General features: G+C 40.8%; 1 protein-coding gene across 2 annotated transcripts in view; it reads right to left on the bottom strand.

The window, feature by feature from the left end:
• Positions 1-23,079, bottom strand: part of LOC149450529 (bifunctional heparan sulfate N-deacetylase/N-sulfotransferase 3-like) — a 347,552-nt gene that overhangs the window by 14,813 nt on the left and 309,660 nt on the right. For both annotated transcript variants that reach the window (XM_089691786.1, XM_089691787.1), the window contains exons 11-12: positions 15,341-15,511; positions 2,124-2,233 (exon numbers count right to left, since the gene is read on the bottom strand). In XM_089691786.1, coding sequence (XP_089547912.1) covers positions 2,124-2,233; positions 15,341-15,511 — 281 coding nt within the window. The remainder of the gene's footprint in view (positions 1-2,123; positions 2,234-15,340; positions 15,512-23,079) is intronic.

Below are 23,079 nucleotides of genomic sequence, written 5' to 3' on the forward strand. Positions count from 1 at the left end.
GTTTATGTGTTTAGCAAATACACAAATGGTAAGGGCATTCAGCAGGCTGTTCGCCCACAATACACAGCGCCCTGACAGCGCTTGATGACGTCACAAGGGGCTGGCATGACCCCTCCCCCTGTGATGTCATCACAGTATTTAAGAACTGTCATCCTGGTGCAGCTGTCAGACGGTGGGAGCCAGCGTCAAGATCGGAGCATTTTTTTTTTTCAGGTTGGCGGTGTTTTTAATAAAAGACTTGTCAAAGACTGTCTCCTGTCATTTTTTAACTACACTTTTTTTTCATGAATGAGTAGCGGTCAGGGACGGACTGATCATTTGGGAACTTGGGCACTGCCCCAGGGCCCAGGGTCAGTAGAGGGCCCCATGGGATGCCCCTGGTACCTTTCATAGGTTTTTTTGGGTGTGGTTTGAGTGTGGGCAAGGACACAGGGGTCCCATAATACCCTATTGCCCGGGGGCCCCATGAGTTGTCAGTCCGCCCCTGGTAGCGGTATGATGTACCACATACTCATTCACATGGGGGGCTGGGATCTGGGGGCCCCCTTGTTAAAGGGGGCTTCTAGTCTCCAGTAAGCCCCCTGCCCACAGACCCCACAACTACCAACCACAGTTGTGGGGAAGAGGCCTTTGTCCCCATCAACATGGGGACAAGGTGCTTTGGGAGGGGAGCCCCCATGCTCCAAAGCACCCCCCATGTTGAGGGCATGTGGCCTGGTATGGTTCAGGAGGGGAGAGTGCTCGCTCATCCCCCCCCTTTTCCTGACCTGCCTGGCTGCATGCTCGGATAGGGGTCTGGTATTGATTTTGGGGGGATTCCCACACCATTAAAATTTTTTTTTTGGCGTGGTAGGGTTCCCCTCAAAATCCATCCCAGATCCAAAGGGCTTGGTATGGATTTGAGGAGACCTCACACATTTTTTTTTACATTCAGCTGTCAGCTGGGAACCCTGCTAACAGCTGATAGATTAACCGCTTCCCGACTGCCCTATAGCAGATATACTGCTACAGGGCGGCACATATGTGCAAAATCACATATATATGTGATTTTGCATTCCTGGGTAGGGGGCGCATGCGAGGCCTACCCACGCCACCATTCGCGGCCGTGGCTGTCAATCACTGGGTTCCAGCCGGTGATTACTTGCCGGTGCCTAGTGATTCCCAAGCATCTCCGACATGCCGACATGTCAGCTCGTGCACCTCTTTGGATGCAAGCAGTGTGATTACAGTGCAGCACACGGACACAGCTTACAGTGAAACAGCACACAGTTAACCTTTTGATCACCCCACATGTTAACCCCTTCCTGCCTAATGCCATTAGTACAGTGTCAGTGTTTTTTTTTAGCATTGATCACTGTATTGGTGTTACTGGGAATGTCAGTGACACCAAGTCAGTTCCCCCCAGTATAGCAGTCCTGCTATAAGTTGCTGATCACAGCCATTACTTGTAAAAATTAAAAAAAAAATTCCAGTATCTATACCGCCATTTGAAAATTGTATAACTTTCACCTAAACCAATTAATTTATGCAGATTGGTATTTTTTTTTTAGCAAAGACATGTAGCAGAATACATTTTGGCCTAAATTTATGATGAAATTTGATTTTTTACATTTTTTTACTGGACATGTTTAATAGCGAAAAGTCAAAAATATTTTTTTATCTCAAAACTGACGATTTTTTTATAGCGCAAAAAATAAAAAACACACAGGCAATCAAATACCACCAAAAGAAAGTTCAATTCGTGGGAAAAAAAGGACATAAATTTCATTTGGGTGCAGTGTTGTATGACCACACAATTGTCAGTTAAAGTAACGCAGCGCCGTAACACAAAAAATGGCCTGGTCAGGAAGGGGGGTAAATCTGGAGGGCAAGTGGTTAAGGAATGTTTTCACTACTAAAATACTGCATAACTTAATAATATAACTCATGCAGTATTTTAGTAGCTGAACGGTATCTTACCACATGCTCAGGTGAGGTAGTGATTTGTCCCTGTACGAAGTTCATGGTCGAACCTTCGGTAGGTTTGAATGTTCGACCGGGAACCGAACAGCGGGGTGTTCAGCCCTTCACTAGTTGCTAATAGTCACTTATAGGCTATGTTCCTTTCCCAAAAATCTACTCACGTTAGTGCTTCAGAATAGTTGTAATGAGGAGAAACACCTAAGAACTTCTGAACTTCATCCATCACATTAGCTGGATCTGTTCGTAGTTGCTGTCCATCCACAATAAACAACTAAAAAAACAACAGTGTAGATTTATGAATTATTGCATTAGTAATCATAATTATAATAATAATAATTCAGTGTAGTAAACAGTAAAATAACTGTCTTACTGTCTACATTTCAATGAACAGAGCCACCACCAGCACAAGTGACACTTCTCATTCAAAATAAGTACCATCTCTTATGCTGTTAAAAACAAGCAAAAAAAACAACAAAAAAACCCACTTAAGCTGTAAATAAGATTTGTTATCTTTCCCCAGAGAAGAAAGAAAAGTGCAAACTGACATTTCTAAGGAATATGTATTAAAAACCGATTCAGATAAAATATGTAGTCTTTTATTACTAGAGTTCCCCTATGGACATGTTAGTTGCTATTTTGATCCATTGGCTTCAGTACTTTCTGAGCCACTAACATGGAACAAGTATGCCGTTCTGACTTCTCTGACTTCACTTGCTGCATACTTGTACTGGGTCAGTGACTTGGAAGGTATTAAAGTCACAATCAGCCAGGCAAATAGCATTTTCAGAAGAAGGTTACAGGTGACAATTTCCATATCTCTCTCAGTGCAGGCCTCCTTTAAATATACACTGACAAAATATATATTTCGGAGCCGTTTTATTTGCCAAAATATTTTATTTCTGTCTGTCGGGTCCTGAGATTTATACAAGTCTGCAGCAGCAAACAACCCAGTCTGGCAATAGGAGAGGCCTGATTTTATTTTGCTCCAGTTCAGCAACACTTACCGATCTCCTCCCTCCTCTCCACATCCTATGATAGGACGGTAAAGGAGAAGCAAACAGATGATAAGTTCACCTCTTTCTTTCTCTGTTTTTCTGTTCTCTCTTCCCATCAGCACGCTGTCTACACTGCAGCACAACTAATTTGCTCCTTGTACTGTTTCAACTTCTCCCAGTCTGAGCCCTGCTGTACAGAAACTGTCAGATGCTGATACCAAGCCAAATTAAAGTGGTTCTTCAGTCTGAAAAAAAAAGTCAGGTGGTACAAATGCTGCTGGACTTTAATGAGAGGGCACTTACCTGTCCAGAGATCCAGCACCGTCCTCACTCAGGCTAGTTCTTCACAAGCCTTTGGGGTCCTGGCCCTGTCCGTTTGACCTCAGCAGGAGGGACAATGTTCTAGCAGGAGATGAGCAAGGGTAGGGTTTGTGCTTTTGGCACCAATTCCTTCCATAGAATATAAAGGTCAATGGCCAGGAATATCATATGGAGGCATCTGGCATTGAGTGAGGCACAATATGGCAGAGGGTTCAACCTCAGCAGGAGGGAAAGTGTTCTAGCAAGAGAGGAGCAAGGGTAGGATTTATGCTGTTGGCACCAATTCCTTCCTTGGAATATAAAGGTCAATGGCCAGGAATATTGTGTGGAGGCATCTGGCATTGAGTGAGGCACAATAAGGCAGAGGGTTGGACCTCAGCAGGAGGGAAAGTGTTCTAGCAGTAGAGGAGCAAGTGTAGGTTTTGTGCTCTTGGCACTAATTCCTTCCTTAGAATATAAAGGTCAATGGACATGAATATCGTGTGGTGGCATCTGGCATTGAGTGAGGCACAATATGGCAGAGGGTTGGACCTCAGCAGGAAGGAAAGTATTCTGGCAGGAGAAGAGCAAGGGTAGGGTTTGTGCTGTTGGCACCAATTCCTTCCTTGGGATATAAAGGTCAATGGCCAGAAATATCGTGTGGAGGCATCTGGCATTGAGTGAAGCACAATATGGCAGAGGGTTCAACCTCAGCAGGAGGGAAAGGGTTCTAACAGGAGAGGAGCAAGGGTAGAGTTTGTGCTCTTGGCACTAATTCCTTCCTTGGAATATAAAGGTCAATGGCCAGGAATATCGTGTGGCGGCATCTGGCATTGAGTGAGGCACAATATGGCAGAGGGTTGGACCTCAGCAAGAGGGAAAGTGTTCTAGCAGGAGAGGAGCAAGGGTAGGGTTTGTGCTCTTGGCACTAATTCCTTCCTTGGAATATAAAGGTCAATGGCCAGGAATATCGTATGGTGGCATCTGGCATTGAGTGAGGCACAATATGGCAGAGGGCTGGACCTCAGCAGGAAGGAAAGTATTCTGGCAGGAGAGGAGCAAGGGTAGGGTTTGTGCTGTTGGCACCAATTCCTTCCTTGGAATATAAAGGTCAATGGCCAGGAATATCGTGTGGCTGCATCTGGCATTGAGGGAGGCACAATATGGCAGAGGGTTGGACCTCAGCAAGAGGGAAAGTGTTGTAGCAAGAGTGGAGCAAGGGTAGGGTTTGTACTGTTGGCACCAATTCTAGCCAATCACGAAACTCCTCTTACACACTACTTGCCGTTATGGGTGTGTTAATGAATACAGAGCTGGAATAATCAGTGTCTTTTATATCTGCCTGGAGTTTGACTTTGAGGTCCATTGAAGGTGAATTACATCTTGCTATATTTAAAATTGATTTGATCACATTTCTGAGTAAATATGCAAATGTATTCATATTATTAGAGCTGAGAATATATAAAGTGAAGGTGGTATAGTTATCAGTGATATTTTCAAACTCAGCTGACTTAAAAAAAAAAAGTCATATTTGTGACAGCTTTTGACTAAATGGCACAGAAATGAAGCAATCAGCTTCTCAGAAAACTTACATAAATGTCAAATGTTTATAAACAGGGTGTGGGCACTTTTTAGAGTGTTCACATAATATAAAATTTTCGTTTTAGGTTTAGCAAGCTTTTTAAATCACAGCTCTAAACACCTTGCTGTTATATTTACACTGCGCTCCAAACACACATTGTGAGCATATCAAACAGTTGTCAAGTTTGCAGTTTACAGATATATACAAGCAATGTTTAACAATTTTTCTAGAATATTTTTCCATTTTTGGAGGTGACAGCAGTCTGGTGTGACTTGCATGAAAGTATCACCTAAGTGATTAGACAGATATGCCAGCATAGGATAGAACTGTCTTGTTGACTTTACCATCTGTCCCCTAGAAGTGTCTAACAATGAGGATGATATATTGCCTCCCAGTGCTGATTCTGACATCTTTCTGACAAGTACTAGATATTTTTATGCTTTTTGCCTTATTATTGTGAAATCTCTATATATTTCTTAGTAATGGAAGTCACAATCCTTATTTGAGCATTTTATATTTACTGATTTTCAGAGCAAGAAAAGATGGTGCTATAGACCAGAATGACAACATCTGGGGAAAATATAGAATTCTCCACAAGTAATTGTACTATCTTTGCTATTTGCTATAGAATCCTTTAATTAGGATGACATACAACAGGGATTTTAGAATGTTGCAGCTATACAGTCATAATCATGCCACAAAAATAGAACTTGTGTGACAGCATAGTACATGTGCATATCAGTATATTAAAATAAAAATAGCAAATAAATAGGTATATTAAAATAGCATTATGTAATTTCATCTTTTGTTATACTGATATCATTGACAGATAAAACTAGAGGGATTCATGGAAAGGCCAAATATGACTAAGAATGCCTGTCTTGTATGCATGAAATTATACCTGTACAGGTGTTTAGGTCTCACTTTCATGTGAATTAAACATGCCTTATTGTCAGTTATAAAGTATATACCTTACACATGTTCTCTGTCCTATAGAAATTGTCAGCTAGAAGCTAAAAATTATATATTTTTTTTTCAACAAGAGCTATTTTTTATTCAAATAGCATTTTGGCCTGTTTGGTAATGTATAGTGATTTAACCTAAATAATGAACAAATCCTTTTGTTTAACACTCTTTTTTTACTTTACACTTTATTTTAAATGTAAAAGAAACACTGATAATTAACATAATGTATCATTCCGGAAATGCATGCACTTTTCTTATGTAATTTTTCCTGTGTTGTAGTGTATTTTAGATCTGCAATGACCATAAAGTGATTGTTAAGGACTTAAAGAATAACTAAACCAAAGAATAAAAAAATACAATATAGTGATACCTCGGTACACAAACACTTCTGTTCACGAACAACTTGGTTCGCAAACAGAATAGTTTGCAGAAAATTGCATCAGTTCACGAACTCTTCTTCGGTTGACGAACATGAGCTGTGGCCATCTTCCCTGCTCTGACACGTGGTTCTGACTTCCTGTAGGTGAGATTGCGGTCACAGACAGACACTGAAAGTTTACTGTGAAGACACTTACAGTACTGAGAAGCTTTTTGGTGTGCTTTTTAGCACATACGGTACAGTATTGTACTGTACATCCCTGTGCACACTTGCTGTAAAGCTTTTTGTATGCTTTTTAGCACATACTGTACTGGACATCCAGTATGGCTCCAAAGAAAATTCAGAGCAAGCATGGTGGTAAGAAGAAATTGTGGAACAGTAATGAAGGTGACAAGAATGTGCAGAACAAGCATGTTGTTAACCTCCCTGGCGGTATTCCCGAGTGCAGCTCGGGATAAAGTTTCAGTACCACAAGCGGTAACCCCGAGCTACACTCGGGAATACCATGCAGCGCTGTTCCGCGATCCCTCGATCACTTACCTTGTCCTGTGCTCCCACGATGTCCCTCCTGCAGTGTTCCCGGCATTGTAATCCGGCGGATGCCGGCATCTGTCTTCTGGGTTCCGTCCCCTGCAAGCGTCGGGACGTACGGGGGACGGAACTGGTGGGAAATTTGAAAATGACAAAAAGTGACATTCACTAAAATCACATAGTAAAACATTACTGTATCAAACCATTTAAAATACATTTTGTCCCTAGTGCTTTGTCCTGTGCCCTGCCTGCATTTTTACTGTTCTTATTGCCTGGAAATGCCCATGGCGTCCAAAAAGCGCCCCTTTAGGTCAAAAGCTGTTTTAGACCAGCTAGAGAACAGCGATAGTAAATGAGAACCACTTGCAGAATTGAGTGATAATGATTTGTGGGGAAATTCGTCATCAGACACTGAAAACAATTTTGCGACTTTGCTTTGATGTGCGAATTTGGCGCTCTATTTCAAATTTCAGTGTTTTTGGTTTGATTATATTATTGAATTAAATTTATTATTATTATATTATTATTTTTTATGATTATTTATTAAATTATAACTTATGATTTCGTGTTTCAAGTTTTATGCTACCCAGGATATTTACTAGACTCTTGTTCGGACAGATTTCAGTGAGTTATTCCTAAGAATTACAGGCCTACAATATAAAATGCCAAATTTCCATGCAAAATAATGGTACCGCTTTCAGCACCAAAAATATGAAATAATCATACCGCCAGGGAGGTTAAAAAGAAAGTGAAAGTGGTAATGAAGGTGACCAGAAGCACCACCCCAACATAATTGTAATGAACGGAGTGTTGAATCTGATGAAAGATAACGTGGTCTCTCATTTCCACAGGGTTATGCAGCGCAGGAAAAGACAAGTGACATTGGACAGATTTTTCACCAAAACTGAGCCTGCAGCTAAGAGACAAAGAAGAGAGGAAAACCCTGAAGGAGATCTCCCCAATGTCCTTATGGAGGGGGACTCTCTCTCCGAGTAATAACTACATCCCACCTGCCTTCCTGTCCTTCACGCCAGAAGTCGTCTCAAGCAAGGCTAGTGTTCTCTTTCTTCATACTGTACTGTACTGTACTTTGCTTCATATTTTTGTGGTTCAAAAACAAAACAAAATAAAGTTTAGAACTGATTAACCTTATTTACATTGAACCTTATGGGAAAATTTGATTCGGTTTGTGACCATGTTTGTAGGGGTCAGAACAGATTAACCTGATTTAAACTGAACCCTATGGGAAAATTTGCCTCGGTCTGTGACCAGTTCGGTTCGTGAAACGGTTCGTGGAACAAATTCAGTTTGTGAGCCGAGGTATTACTGTACATAGCAGTTTACAGTCCTTAGATGTTTTGGCTGCATTATGTTTCCTTTTTTTAAGTATAACTAAAGGCAAAATATTTTGTTTAGTTTTGGGTAGAGTAGAGAGGGATTAAAACACCTGTGAGTTCATATTGCTGTCTGTGCTCCCGTTAGGGAGACTCGCCCTCTCAATTTGTCATGTTTACTGTTATCATCAAAACTGAAAATAAAAGAAAATTTGGATTGTTCCTAGGGGAGTATTAGAATGGAAATATTCCAATGGGGACACTAGTCCTGGTGACCTGTGAGGCCCCAACAAATTCCCTTAATTTGCAGGTTTTCCTGTTTTGGCTATGGCACAGGAAGTGAAGGTAAATCTTCCCAATGGGACACAGATGGCAAAAAGTTGGAAAAAAACTGACAGAGGTTATACCGTCCCTTCCTCTATCCAAAATGAAAAAAAAAGTTTTGCCTATAGTTCTATTTTAAGCTATGAGAATTTTTAGCACATACATAAAAGTACCAACCAGAAATGCAGCGTCCTTATCACTTCCTGTGAGCTGAACCAAGGAACATCTTCCTTCCTTCCTATCGTCTGTAAACTACAAGCTGCCCTGTCCCCCATGTAATGAAGAAGAAGAGATACAGTTTGTAGTCCATATCAGGAGAGCAGCCTAAGGTGACAACCATGGCTCCCTTCATAGATACATAAATACACTGAGGAGTGACCCAAGGACTGGAAGTATGGTATTTGCATTATTACCAGGTGAAAAAGATGTTTGAAAAAAATGCACCAAATGTAGCCATCACACCAAATACTAGTAAGCTGCAAAATATTAAATTTTTTATTTTTGGTTTAGCTACACTTTCAAATACTAAACTAACCAACCCTTCCCATATCTCCTGAGCTAATATACACTAAAGATTGCACTCTTTCAATACTTTAGTAGAACAGGCATGGCCAGCCGTAATCCAGTAAGAGATGAAGTCGGAACAAAGCAGAGATGCAGTGATAGAAAAAAACCTTTTTTAATACATGAAGGATAAAAAGTTTCAGTACAAAAAAAACAAGCATTTACGTGTTTCAGCCTCACACGGCCTTAATCATAGCATGTTTCATTAAAATAACAGGACAAATATATATTCTCCCGCCCCATAGCTGCAGCGGCAGGAAAACTAATTTAATTCCTTGTATCCTGGACAGTGGACGGAAGGATAATACAAAATATACAATATATGTTAAAAATTACACACAAAAGCATAACCATAAATAAAAAGACAAAAAGTACCAACAAAAGAAATTAGAAATAAATGGAAAAAAATCTTGTGACAAAATATATCACAAAAAGAGGGAGACCACACAGAGGCACAGGCTAGCGTAGATGCAGATCCAGGTCCCATCTGAGATTTAACCCCTGGGGTGCACTGGTCTTCAATCTTTAGCTCCACCATGCCTCTATTTGTAATATCCCCGCCCGTGGTAATGGAAACTCTCTTTCTATACCACAGAATCTAAAATGAGAATTTTCACCCCATGCTTTTCTCTAAAATGCCAAGAAACACTAGAAATCTGTCTTGCTTGGGTGTTCCTTGATTTGCAAAACTGTTCTCTAATGCAGGTTCTGAGTGAACGTATTGGGCATTGCACATACTGCAAATGACAAACTGTGCAGTAGATCAGACATACAACAAATGTGATATTGCAGTTAAAGTAATAGTAAAGGCATTAAAAATTACAATCATGTCATACTTACCTGCTCTGTGCAGCGGTTTTGCACAGAATCAGCTTGGCCCTGCCCCCCATTTCCTCCTCACAGCATTTGAATAACAGCAGCAGGAGCCATTGGCTCCTGCTGCTGCCAAGATCCCTGTATCAAGAAGAAGATAGGAGAGAGAAGACTGCAGCCATCCACAGTACTGGATCAATTGAGGACTCTGGTAAGTATTTAGGGAGAAGGGGGAGGACAGCAAGATGTAAATGTTTTAGCTTTAAATGTTAAATGTTTTAGCTTATAATGTATAAATGTAAAGCTTTCACTGGGATTCAAAACTTTAATGCATACATTTAAATGACAATATCTGCAAGAGTTTACAAAGCAGAAATTAAAGAAAACCAAAGCAGGTAAGCTAGGTGGATGACCATTCCTTAGATGTAAAAAAGCTTGGAGAAAGGAGTGAGCTGAGTGTTGGATCATGGTGGCTTAATAACCCAAAAACTGAATTACGGAATTGCTTTCTGCATGTAGTTGAGTAAGATTTCTCCTAATTATATGCACTATGTGATGATATTATTTGGAGAAGGTGGTAACAAAAGTACTTGAAGAATAATCAAACTTTTCCCTCTTATTTCTATTTTTGTTACTTTTCTTATTACAACTCCTGAACAAATCCTCTCTATTCCTGGCACTCGCTATCCTTCTGCCCCATTCAATAGTCCACTCTGGAAACCCCCACCTCCAGAAGCTGTGACTTGATAATGTCACATTCTCTATGGAATATGTCATCCATAGAACAGTTTCTATGGGTCCTAATAAATTCTCCCACTGGTATGGCTTTAATGGTGTCGGATGGATGACAGCTTGTAGCTGGAATGGTTGTATTTCCAGAACACGATTTTTGGTAAGTCCTAGAGACTACTACCCCTATATTTAAACACCTTTCCAAAGTGACATCTAAAAAATCAATTAGCACATCTCGATGTTAACATGTAAATTGGCGAGTACAATTATTATTATTAAGATGTTGTACAAATTCCATTAAAACGTCATTGTCACCATCCTACACCATCAGGACGTCATCAATAAAATGACCATACCAATGTATATACTTACCATATGGGTTCTGGTGGGAGAAGAGATGAAACTCCTTCCACCAGTTCATATATAGAATGGCCACGGAAGGTGAAAGTTTAGCAGCTATAGAAGCCCACAGCATTGAATATAGTACAGACTGTCAAACATAAGAAAATCCTGAGTTAGAAGAAATTCAATACTCTGGAGCAGAAACTCCTGTAATTCTCCAATATATGAACTGTAATGCGCTAGATGATATTTGACAGTCTGTACAGCAATACTGTGGGCGATGGATGAATAGAGTGCCTTTACATCTAAGGACACCCACATGAAGTTAGATTTCCAATGGAGAATCTCTATTTGGGACAGAACAGTCCAAGTATCTTTAATATACCCAGGCAACCATAACACTAGTGGTTGAAGATGTCTATCAACAAAACTGACACCGTGTCTTTTTTTTCTCTGTCTGGGCAGAATTCCTCTTTACCACTGGTCTTTTCTGTGCAGTGAACCCTCAAAGCCTTATATTCTGATATTGGAGTCACATTGGAGTCCGAGATTGGAGTCACACACCAATATATGACTATGAAAGCTCACTGCGCAAGTGCAGTCTTGGATGAAGAGAGAATTTCAGTCTGGAGAGGATGAGAAGCAGGTTTATTTAGAAGGGCTAGGGAAGTCTGGTTAGTGTAGAGCTTATTAAAGGTACACCTTTTATAAAATAATGAACTGTAAGGATATTAAAGGTTCAAATTGTTATTGTGGTACATATTTTTCATGCTTTGGCCAGTCACATTATTATGATATATCTCCTCCAGACTGTTTGATTACTCTGTTGTCAAAACACAGGTATGTCATAACTTAACAGAATAATTATAACTATAGGGTTTTTTTTAACGGGTGAGGTATACAGAATAGCTTCCCCTTTGAGTACTAGGTGTCTGCTTGTCTCTGACTTTACTACTTTGATACTGTCTTGGAAAAAGCATGTTGATCATAAGTCAGAAAGAAGTCCTAATTTGAATACTTGTTCTGGTCAGTCAGTAACTTTGAAAGTACCAAAGCCATTAGATGAGCATTCAAGACTGCAGTAACCTGGTATTTTCTGAAGAAGAGGTCAGCAATGGCTGTCTTCATATGTTCTTTTTAAGGATTTCCTTTATTGCCATTGTAAAAACACCAGCAATGTCTACAGAAACTTCACCAGGCTTTTGTACTTTAATGATAGAAACAGCTAGAAACCTAGGCAATCATGATTTTGCAGGTAGGGCGCTAATTTCAAGTTCTCTAACACTTCATGACAATTGCCCCCTAATTTTCCCATGTGACAAAACAAGATACAATTAGAAAAAATGCTCACAATTTGAAACTACTAACGATAAGAAGGTAGCTTTAAAAAAAAAAAGGCTGATTACCCTCTGACATGGTTTTGTCATTCAGGTGTCAGTCTTCATCATTTTAAGACAATGCCCTTGTGCTGTATGCAAAGGCATTCTCACTCCCCACTGCTGTCTGACAAGCTTATGTCATGTAGACAAAGGTTTGTCAAAGGTTTGTTAAAGCCTTTTACTATGCTGGTTTCTTCATTTAATAAGTGGTCTTACTCATAGCTGACTGTCAACTGTGATTACATTGGTGATTCACCATTGTCCTCACTTAACCTTCTTAGAGTGGAGTGAATAGAATTTAAACCCATACATAAAGTATATTGTTTTTGGATCTTTTCCTTATATTTTTAACTTTTTTCTTTGTATTATTTATTTATTTATTTTTTAACACAATGGGACTGCATTGTATTGGTCACACCATAGGACTGGAAGGGTTAAATGCTTGATTTTGTCTAGGGGGAACGAAAAAATCAGTTTTACTCACCTTAGCCATTATCCTGTATTCAGCACTTTTCTCAGTTCTTCAATGTTCCAGGTTGTAGGAAGGCCCTCAGCACACTCGCTTACAATGCAGGACTGCTGGTACTGCATTCTATGTAATGACATGGTATGCCTTCTACCAACCAAGCAGTGAAGAGGGAAAGCTGTGGGGTACTGGTTGTGCAGCTGAGAAGGAAACCTGCAGTCGGGACCATCTTTAACGCAGGGTAAAAGGTTCAACTGTCCTGGGTCAAGTCTTTATTGTGGGGCCCAAAGCAGCTGCCCCTTAAGCCCGCTCTGCCCGCAAATTGGGGCCCCGATGATAGCACTGCAGAGTGCAGGGGGTACACTGAAGACATTTCTGTATTCCCCAGCCAGCAGGGAGGGGGCCGGGCCAGGAGGTCCACTGACCCCGCCCCATGCAGTCTGTATGCTCGGGAGGGAGCTGCAGTAGTAGGAGCTGATATCTGAGTGTAGCCCCGCCCCAGAACTCTGAGAGCAGATGCTGAGCCTGGCTGTCCAGGCATGTCCTTCCCCCCCATAGACTGGACTGTTATACGAAATCCTGAGCTGTTGTTCACAAACTGTAAAGCTGTGCATTGCTGAAAGGTCTCTGGTTATCTCCTGTATGTCTGCAGTCTCTGGTTATCTCCTATAGTATATCCACAGTCTTAGGTCATCTCCTGTAGTACATCTGCAGTCTCTGGTCATCTCCTGTAGTATATCCACAGTGTTTGGTCATCTCCTGTAGTATGTCCGCAGTCTCTGGTCATCTCCTGTACTATGTCTGCAGTCTCTGGTCATCTCCTGTACTATGTCTGCAGTCTCTGGTCATCTCCTAGAGTATATCCGCAGTCTCTGGTCATCTCCTGTAGTACATCTGCAGTCTCTGGTTATCTCCTGTAGTACATCAGTAGTCTCTGGTCATCTCCTGTAGTATATCCACAGTCTTTGGTCATCTCCTGTAGTATGTCCGTAATCTCTGGTCATCTCCTGTACTATGTCTGCAGTCTCTGGTCATCTCCTAGAGTATATCCGCAGTCTCTGGTCATCTCCTGTAGTAAATCTGCAGTCTCTGGTCATCTCCTGTAGTACATCTGCAGTCTCTGATTATCTTCTGTAGTACATCCGCAGTCTCTGGTCATCTCCTGTAGTACATCCGGTGTCTCTGGTCATCTCCTGTAGTATATCCGCAGTCTCTGGTCATCTCCTGTAGTACATCTGCAGTCTCTGATTATCTTCTGTAGTACATCGGCAGTCTCTGGTCATCTCCTGTAATACATCCACTGTCTCTGGTCATCTCCTGTAGTATATTCACAGTCTCTGGTCATCTCCTGTAGTATATCCACAGTCTCTGGTCATCTCCTGTACTAAGTCTGCAGTCTCTCGTCATCTCCTGTACTGTGTCCGCAGTCTCTGGTCATCTCCTGTAGTATGTCTGCAGTTTCTGGTCATCTTCTGTAGTACATCTGCAGTCTCTGGTTATCTCCTGTAGTACATCTGCAGTCTCTGATTATCTCCTGTAGTACATCTGCAGTCTCTGGTCATCTCCTGTAGTATATCCGCAGTCTATGGTCATCTCCTGTAGTACATCCGCTGTCTCTGGTCATCTCCTGTAGTATGTCTGTAGTCTCTGATTATCTTCTGTAGTACATCTGCAGTCTCTGGTCATCTCCTGTAGTATATCTGCATTCTCTGGTCATCTCCTGTAGTACATCTGCAGTCTCTGATTATCTTCTGTAGTACATCCGCAGTCTCTGGTCATCTCCTGTAGTACATCCGCTGTCTCTGGTCATCTCCTGTAGTACATCCGCTGTCTCTGGTCATCTCCTGTAGTATATCCGCAGTCTCTGGTCACCTCCCGTAGTACATCAGCAGTCTCTGATTATCTTCTGTAGTACATCCGCAGTCTCTGGTCATCTCCTGTAGTACATCCAGTGTCTCTGGTCATCTCCTGTAGTATATCCGCAGTCTCTGGTCATCTCCTGTAGTATATCCGCAGTCTCTGGTCATCTCCTGTAGTATATCCGCAGTCTCTGGTCATCTCCTGTAGTACATCTGCAGTCTCTGATTATCTTCTGTAGTACATCCGCAGTCTCTGGTCATTTGTAGTACATCCACTGTCTCTGGTCATCTCCTGTAGTATATCTGCAGTCTCTGGTCATCTCCTGTAGTATGTCTGCAGTCTCTGACCATCTCCTGTAGTATGTCTGCAGTCTCAAATCATCTCCTGTCTACAGTTTCTGATCATCTCTTGTAGTGTGTGTATTCATGTGCTGCTTTACTTGCTCAAGTATTTGGGATTGATCCATTGCTCTGCGAGCGTTAATGTAGTGCAGTAAGCTGTGCTACGGGAGAAAGACACCAGATCAGTGTGAAAGGGGCCTAAAGGCAAAATTAGGGGTATGCGAATTCCTTTTAACTATACTCAACTATACTCAAAAAAGAATTAGTCATTTACTAAACAGTATCAGAGCAAGTGGCTACATTTTGCCAGTTTTGCTCATGTCTTCTGATTAATCATACAGGGTGGCATTTCGGATGCATTAGGCATATGTGCATTCCCTTAGTGAAAAAAGGTTCTTTATCTGTATTTTAGTGTCATAGAGTGTCATATGTCAAACAACGTTAAATATTAATTATCTAGTAAACAATACCTGAGCAGGTGGAAAGTGCTCAAGCCATCTCTCCATATGTGTAGAATACCACCCTGGCATCAGGCACTTCTTCTGGAGTAACCGTAATTCTAAAGATGATTGGCTGTCAGCTGTGATGACCTCATAGAAGCTGAATTTCAGGGCAACAGGATCCTGGTGTGCACGCTGATGCTAAAGACAAGGAGATTTCCTTTTTACACACATACAATAACATTATCTTTTTTTTTAAAAAAATCAGAAGCGCAGTAAAGTAACAACAACAAAAATTATATAAAATGTTATACTTATAGGGGAATATTTATAAAACTCTGAAGCTGACATTTACAAACATTCAATGCAGGTAAATGTTCCAGGTGCACGTGTTTAAATAGCAGTGATTAGTTCACCACAGATGAATGTTTGGTGAAAGGCACACATTAGCAGTTTTATAAAGATGCCCCATTGTGTTGAAGGATTACATTTAAATCAAGAGGTTTTAGAAAAAAATACACATACGCATATTCACTTAATATCTAATATAGTTCACGGTTCTTTTCACCGAAATGAAAAAACATATTGCAGTTTTGTACACATTTTTATTTTTTATTTTCATGGTCAGGGCTATACATAAAATGTGCTTACAGATTTTTCTTGAAAAAGTTACATATATAATAGTGCATATTCATATTTTGCATACTTTTTTAGTCTCTTATTTCCCAATTATTATTTTTTATTTCTTTTCTCACATTTATCTGAAAGCCTTTCATGCACAGTGTAACAGCGTATACCCAGAGATGGATGCGGTTCAACCATTTTGGCTTCAACCTCCATCTTGGCAAAGGGGTTAACCATCCTGACAAACATATTTCCCCCTCATTCTCCTTCTTCCTCTCTGTTTAGCCACAGTGACATCTGGTTGTGGGTCACTGGCAGACTAGAGCCAGCAGGGAGCCCAGAGCTATAAAACACCTCTCTGAGCCAGGACCTAGCTGTCCAAAGAACCTGTGCAATTTAACACCTCATATAAGATAAGGCAAGTTTTCCCTGGAGTTCAAAGAACATTCCCAGGAAACACGACCAGATAACCTTTGTTAAAATCCATTTTTCCCCTATGTCTAATATCTTGGAATATGAGAGACTTACATAAAAACTGGACATATCGTCAGATTGGCCATGAGCAGGCGAAACGTTTGGTAAGTCACTCGCATTGGCTTGAATACATAGGAAAGCCGAAAAATAGATCTCGTGAACCGTTCAGTGTATAAATTCATAATTCATATCTAATCAATCCTCAGACGTGTCTGCATAATAATCTACCCGCGGGTGGAATGTCAACTTGTGCAGATGGAAAGTTATGGGCTAAAATATGAGTTGTGGGAGATTTTGGCTCTAGTTGAGGTATCCACCCATACCTCCACGCCCTAAACGGGGTATTGGTCCTTGACTTCAGAGACACCCCCTGCTTAGGACTACAAAATAGGCTGTCAGGCCTAAGAGTGTGAGTTGAAGACGTCTCCCATTTTAACATCAGTACAACCTGGGGAGACCCGTGCCCTTTCGCTCTGAAACTTGGATCTGCTATCCCAGGACTTTGGCAAGTACCTTAACCCTTTCACCTCTCTCTGATATCTCTTTGCTGTGCTGTTAGTCTCTGTGTATTTATATATATATCTTTGTTACATCTTGTTCTGTAAATATTTTTATTGCACCTGTTTGACCTTTTAGTAATAAACCTTTCCTTCTGAAAGTGTTGAACTGTTTCTATAGCGCTTTATTGCAATTTACGAATTCCTGCCTCTAAAGAGACGCTGCTGTGTTTGTTTAACCCTCTGTATAACTGGCCTGCGGTGACCGTTTTATACAGACGATTATCTCAACCATTATAGTGTTATCACTGATATTGCCGAGTTTCCTCTTTCTCTGTACAAAAAGGAGGTGGTGGCAGTGTGAAGGGTTAATTGCGTAATTAACCTGACCCAGTAACAATCACTCAGGCTTCCGGTACATCGATTGTGGTCCAATTAGCTGGAAAATCGTTATGCAGGGTTCAGCATTGTTACGCACGTGACATTGCAGTTTTGGATCGGCTAGTCCTTCGGTCACCAGTTTGGTGAGAAGGTCTGGGGTCTGACGCGATTGTGACACACAGCATTCAATAGCTCCAGCTCACATTTACACGCACACTTGAATGAGTCATTACAGTGTCCCATCCCAAATCATATGGCACAGTCCAAGCTTTTAGTGAGAAATAGTCACCCTGAAAGAAGATGACTACCATTATGCTATCTCCTTAGCTAACCCATAATACTTTGGACAATACTTTTTTTATGTACTGTAAGTGTTTATTTGTAAAACAAAGATTGCATACCTGTAAAAACACAATTTAAAGCTCACAAAACCTAAGAAAAACAACTAAACTAAAATTTATATCACTATGGTTTCCTTTTGAAAATGGCAAGTTTATTGATTAATCTTTTATGTAATTTTTTCATTACCTGTACAAAATCTTTATTTTAGAAATAATTCATGACATATTATTATTATAAATTTTCTAATATTATTATTATTATTATTATACAGTATTTATATACAGTGTTCCCTCGCCACTTCGCGCTTCATGTTTTGCGGCTTCAGTACTTCGCAGGTCAGCAGCCACATTGTGGAAAGGAGCGTTGTTTCATGTTAATGCGCGAGAGAGAAGGATCCCTGCATGTCAACCAAAGAGATGAGTTGACTCAGAGTACTGTACACACCACGGGCTTTCATAAAGGCGCGTGATTGGTTTCCGGTGTGACATCAACCAATAAGAGTACGAGTGGATTTATCCCTGTGAGTTGATTGTCTGCGCATCATTGCAGCCTCACTTAGCATCTTCCCTTGTTGTATCTTGAGTCTCCGAGTCAAGTGAGAGCCTCTCCTCCACTACCAACACAAGACTCTTCGCCTCTCTCAGAAAGCAATGTTGATTAATGTTTATTACTGTATAAGGTTTTGTAATTAACCCTATTGTAATTAGCACTGACACGTTTAAGTAAATACGTATACTGTACAGCACTGTTGTAATTTTTGTCTTAAATGAGTAAAGTATGAATACTGTTTACATATTTAAAACATTCTTGTACAGTACCCGCATACACAAAAATTCCTAGGGGCAAATACTACTTAGCGGTTTTTCAGCTTTCGCGGAAGGTTCTGGTCCCCATTAACAGCGAAAAACGAGGGATCACTGTAGCGCCAAAAGGTTTGCTCAGCGCTGTACATTATAGTGGGGGACAGTACATGAGACAATACAGTAACAAAACAATACACGAGGGGTTCGAGGGCCCTGCTCTTTCAAGCTTACAATCTAAGAGATGAATAGACTAGCACTGCCTACTCATATGTTGGTTGCCTTCCTCTAGTGAAAAATGCATATGAGTTTAAGATTCTTGGTAGTGGTATTGATGAAGGTTGTCCCTCCTCTGACTCATTCATCTGTGCATAAATAGAACTGAGCTGCAAGAAATTAAATTTAACCGTCTGTTTAGGTATTTTAATACTCAAAGCTTCTGAGTTTTAGGACTGTGATTAAATGTCAACACCAAAATAATAAATGAAAAAATCAACACAATGCCCCATAGAATAGCTGCCATACTTAAAATACCCCTTTTAAAACAGTCTGAAAATCATGCAATCCAAGATCCTAGTCTAGTACAGTACTGCTTAATAAGCTTGTGTGCATATATACAATGAAACACACACAAAAAATGTTACAAAAATACTCAATCAATAAATAAATATAAACATTCAAATCCCAGTATAGTATCCATAAATTACATACAGCTGTGTTCAAAATAATAGCAGTCAGACATCACTAACCTGATCAATCACTGTTTTTGGTAGAAATTATATTTCTACATGGCAAATAATTTACTAGCAGGTGTAATAGAGTAATAGAAATCCAACAGACCCAACAGTCATGACATGCATGCTGCTGATTCTGTGTAATTGAATCACTAATTGAAAGGGGCATGTTCAAAATAATAGCAGTGTGGAGTTCTATTAGTGAGGTCATTCATTCTTAGAAAAACAGGTGGCAATTATTGCCCTTATTTAAGGAAGGAAGGCAGTAAATGTTGTACATGCTGGTTACAGTGCATTTCTCTCTGAAATTCTGAGGAAAATGGGTCGTTCCAGACATTGTTCAGAAGAACAGCGTACCTTGATTAAAAAGTTGATTGGAGTTGGGAAAACATATAAAGAAGTGCAGAAAATGATAGACTGCTCAGCTAAAATGATCGCAAATGCTTTAAAATGGCAACCAAAACTTGAAAGATGTGGAAGAAAGCAAAAAACTACCTTTGGAATGGATAGAAGAATAGCCAAAATGGCAAGGACTCAGCCAACAATCAGCTCCAGGAAGATCAAAGAAGGTGTAAAGTTACCCTTGAGTACTCTTACAATTAGAAGACGCCTATGTGAAGCCAAGCTATCTGCAAGAAGCCCCCGCAAAGTCCCACTGTTGAAAAAAAAGACGTGCTGAAGAGGTTACAATTTGCCAAAGAGCACATTGACTGGCCTAAAGAGAAATGGCGCAACATTTTGTGGACTGATGAAAGTAAGATTGTTCTTTTTGGGTCTAGTGGCTGGAGACAGTTTGTCAGACGACCCCCAAACACTGAATTCAAGCCACAGTACACTGTGAAGACAGTGACGCATGGTTGCGCAAGCATCATGATATGGGGATGTTTCTCATACTACGGTGTTGGGCCTATTTATCGCATACCAGGGATCATGGATCAGTTTGAATACATCAGAATACTTGAAGAGGTCATGCTGCCTTATGCTGAAGAGGAAATGCCCTTGAAATGGGTGTTCCAACAAGACAACGACCCCAAACACACCAGAAAATGTGCAACATCTTGGTTCCAGACCAACAAGATTGGCGTTATGGAGTGGCCAGCCCAATCCCTGGATCTTAATCCAATAGAAAACTTGTGGGTGACATCAAAAATGAAGTTTCTGAGGCAAAACCAAGAAATAGAGAAGAACTGTGGAATGTAGTCCAATCACCCTGGACTGGAATACCTGTTCACAGGTGCCAGAAGTTGGTTGACTCCATGCAACACAGATGTACAGCAGTTCTCAGAAACAGTGCTTATACAACTAATATTATTTAAGTGATTCAAAGGAAAGCAAAATCTTCAAACATTTTTCAGTTTATACAGTGAATGTTTGAGTTTGTAAAGAATACAAACATTGCTATTTTTTTGAACAGTCTAATATTCACTTTTCTTCAATTTTTTTAGAGGAACAACACACATTTGATATATTTTTCTTCATGTTTTGATTTGGAATAGAATGTGTAGTGTTCCCAATGCATTTGTGTGTATGGAAATAAAAGCTATTAGAAGGATTTTGAGCTTTATTCACTTTTTTCAACACATTGCTATTATTTTGAACACAACTGTAAAATTAAACTATAGCATCCATATGAAAAATTATAGGCTTCTTATAAAAAATATAGTTTCCATAGGAAAATATGTAGAGCAATATTCTATTTTATGGGGCAGCACAGTAGCTAAATGGATAGTACGTCTGCCTAGCAGCACTGGGGTTGTTGGTTCAAATCCCAACAACGGCAGTACGAGTGTGGAGTTTGCATGTTCTACTTGTGTCTGCGTGGGTTTCCTCCCGCACTCCAAAGACATGCAGACAGGTTAATTGGCTCCTGCCCAAATTGACCCTAATATGTGTATGCATGAATGTTAGGAGAGCTAGGGACCTTAAATTGTAAGCTCCTTGAGGGTTAGGGACTGATGTAAATGTACAAATTGACAGTGTTAAATTAGTACCTGTAATAATAATACTTTCCAGATCCAAATGTCCATCCAGTGTGGTAATGAAATAACATGAGAAAATGTGTTCACTTTACTACACTCTTTAAACTGAGAAGTGTTTTCCCACTTTTAGGCGATCTCTGAAACTCTATCTCTTCAGGGAAGCCTATCCTGTCTTCAGCTAATAATGGAATCTTTAATTCCTCCTACCAGTCTATTTCCCACAGTTATTACCTTTTGTACCACCAGCCCCTCCCTCTTAGATTGTAAGCTCCCAGGATCAGGCCCTCCTAACCCTCTTGTATTGAACTGTATTGTTGCTGTATTGTCTCCCTTTACATTGTAAAGTGCTGAACAAACTGTTGGCGCTATATAAATCCTGTATAATAATAATAATAATAATAATTTATTACAGAAAAGGAAGACACAGCTTGTGTAAACACAGCCCAGATAAGGGCTCCACTTATGAAGCATCTGGAATGATTCTTCTCCACTTGCCTACCCTCAGTGGTTTCACACAACCCAGGAAGGTGATATGCAAGCCATAAGAAAACTCACATAGTGTGATAATGTTTTAAACACTTTATTTAGAACATAGGTAGCAAACTCACACAATGATAAAATACTGTAGGCTAAACATACGATGTGTAAACAATGCATTCATGCAGCTAAAACAGCACCCTGGATGAGATGCAAACTCCCTCTGGCCACCAGCTGCCCAGCTCCTAATAGCTCACAGAGACGCAGTGCATTCACAATCCAACTTGGCTGACAGTGTCAGGCTCTGCCCCTACACACTATTCATCATCTGAGACCTTCTCATGGTGACCAGGTTACATTACTGTCTGGGCGTGGCAATGAGTATCACTGACATTTTTGAAATATCAGATTTTCAGATGCTGTGAATGGTGCATATTTCTACAAAAACTCCTGGTGGTGGTGGTGGTGTTGGCTACCCTCTGTGTGTGCAGAGAGTTAACCGTAGAGCTTAGATTGTTGCCCCATGAGCTGTGAAAATCTATATGCTTGTTAGAAAATGGGTTTATGTGAAATCTCCATTAACAGATGTAAATAATTAGAAATATATTTTAGTTAGATGGAAATGTACAGTATTTAAACCAATGAGTGTGTTACAGCATCAAACAATTCCTAGCTTCCATAATGGTCAATGTAAATACCGTATTTTTCGCTCCATAAGACGCACTTTTTTCCCCCCAAAAAAAGGGTGGAAAATGTCAGTGCGTCTTATGGAGCGAATATAAAGCGGCCGGTCCGGTATTTCTGCCGCCACCATGTCAGAATATGGGGCCGGCCGCTCAGCTCTTCTCTCCTGCAGGACCTTACCTGTTCCTCGTTCCAACGCTGTACAGTCTTCCCTCACCGGCTTCTGTGACAGCTGGGTGCCCACTGCACATGTGCGAGAAGCGCTGCTCTTTGTGAATGGTCCGGCGTCTTCTGGGACACATGACAGGTCACAGAAGGCTCCGGACCATTCACAAAGCGCAGCGCTTCTCGCGCATGCGCAGTGGGCACCCGGCTGTCACAGAAGCCGACACGGAAAGAAGGAAGGACAACTCCGCGGAAGTGGAAGCGGGTACCTGTCAAATTCAGGTATCCGCTCCCCCTCCCTCCCCAAAGGTCTGCAGTCTCTGGTCATCTCCTTTACTGTCTGCAGACTCTGGTCATCCCCTGCACTGTCTACAGTCTCTGGCCATCTGTACTATGTCCACAGTCTCTGGTCATCTCCTGTACTATGTCCGCAGTCTCTGGTCATCTCCTGTACTGTGTCCGCAGTCTCTGGTCATCTCCTGTACTATGTCCGCAGTCTCCGGTCATCTCCTGTACTGTGTCTTCAGCCTCTGGTCATCTCCTGTACTATGTCCACAGTCTCCGGTCAACCCCTGTACTATGTCCGCAGTCTCTGGTCATCTCCTGTACTGT

The sequence above is a fragment of the Staurois parvus genome, unplaced genomic scaffold, assembly GCF_062004578.1.
Source record: "Staurois parvus isolate SC_StPar_1 unplaced genomic scaffold, SC_StPar_1.0 ptg000572l, whole genome shotgun sequence".
Classification (NCBI taxonomy): Eukaryota; Metazoa; Chordata; class Amphibia; order Anura; family Ranidae; genus Staurois; species Staurois parvus.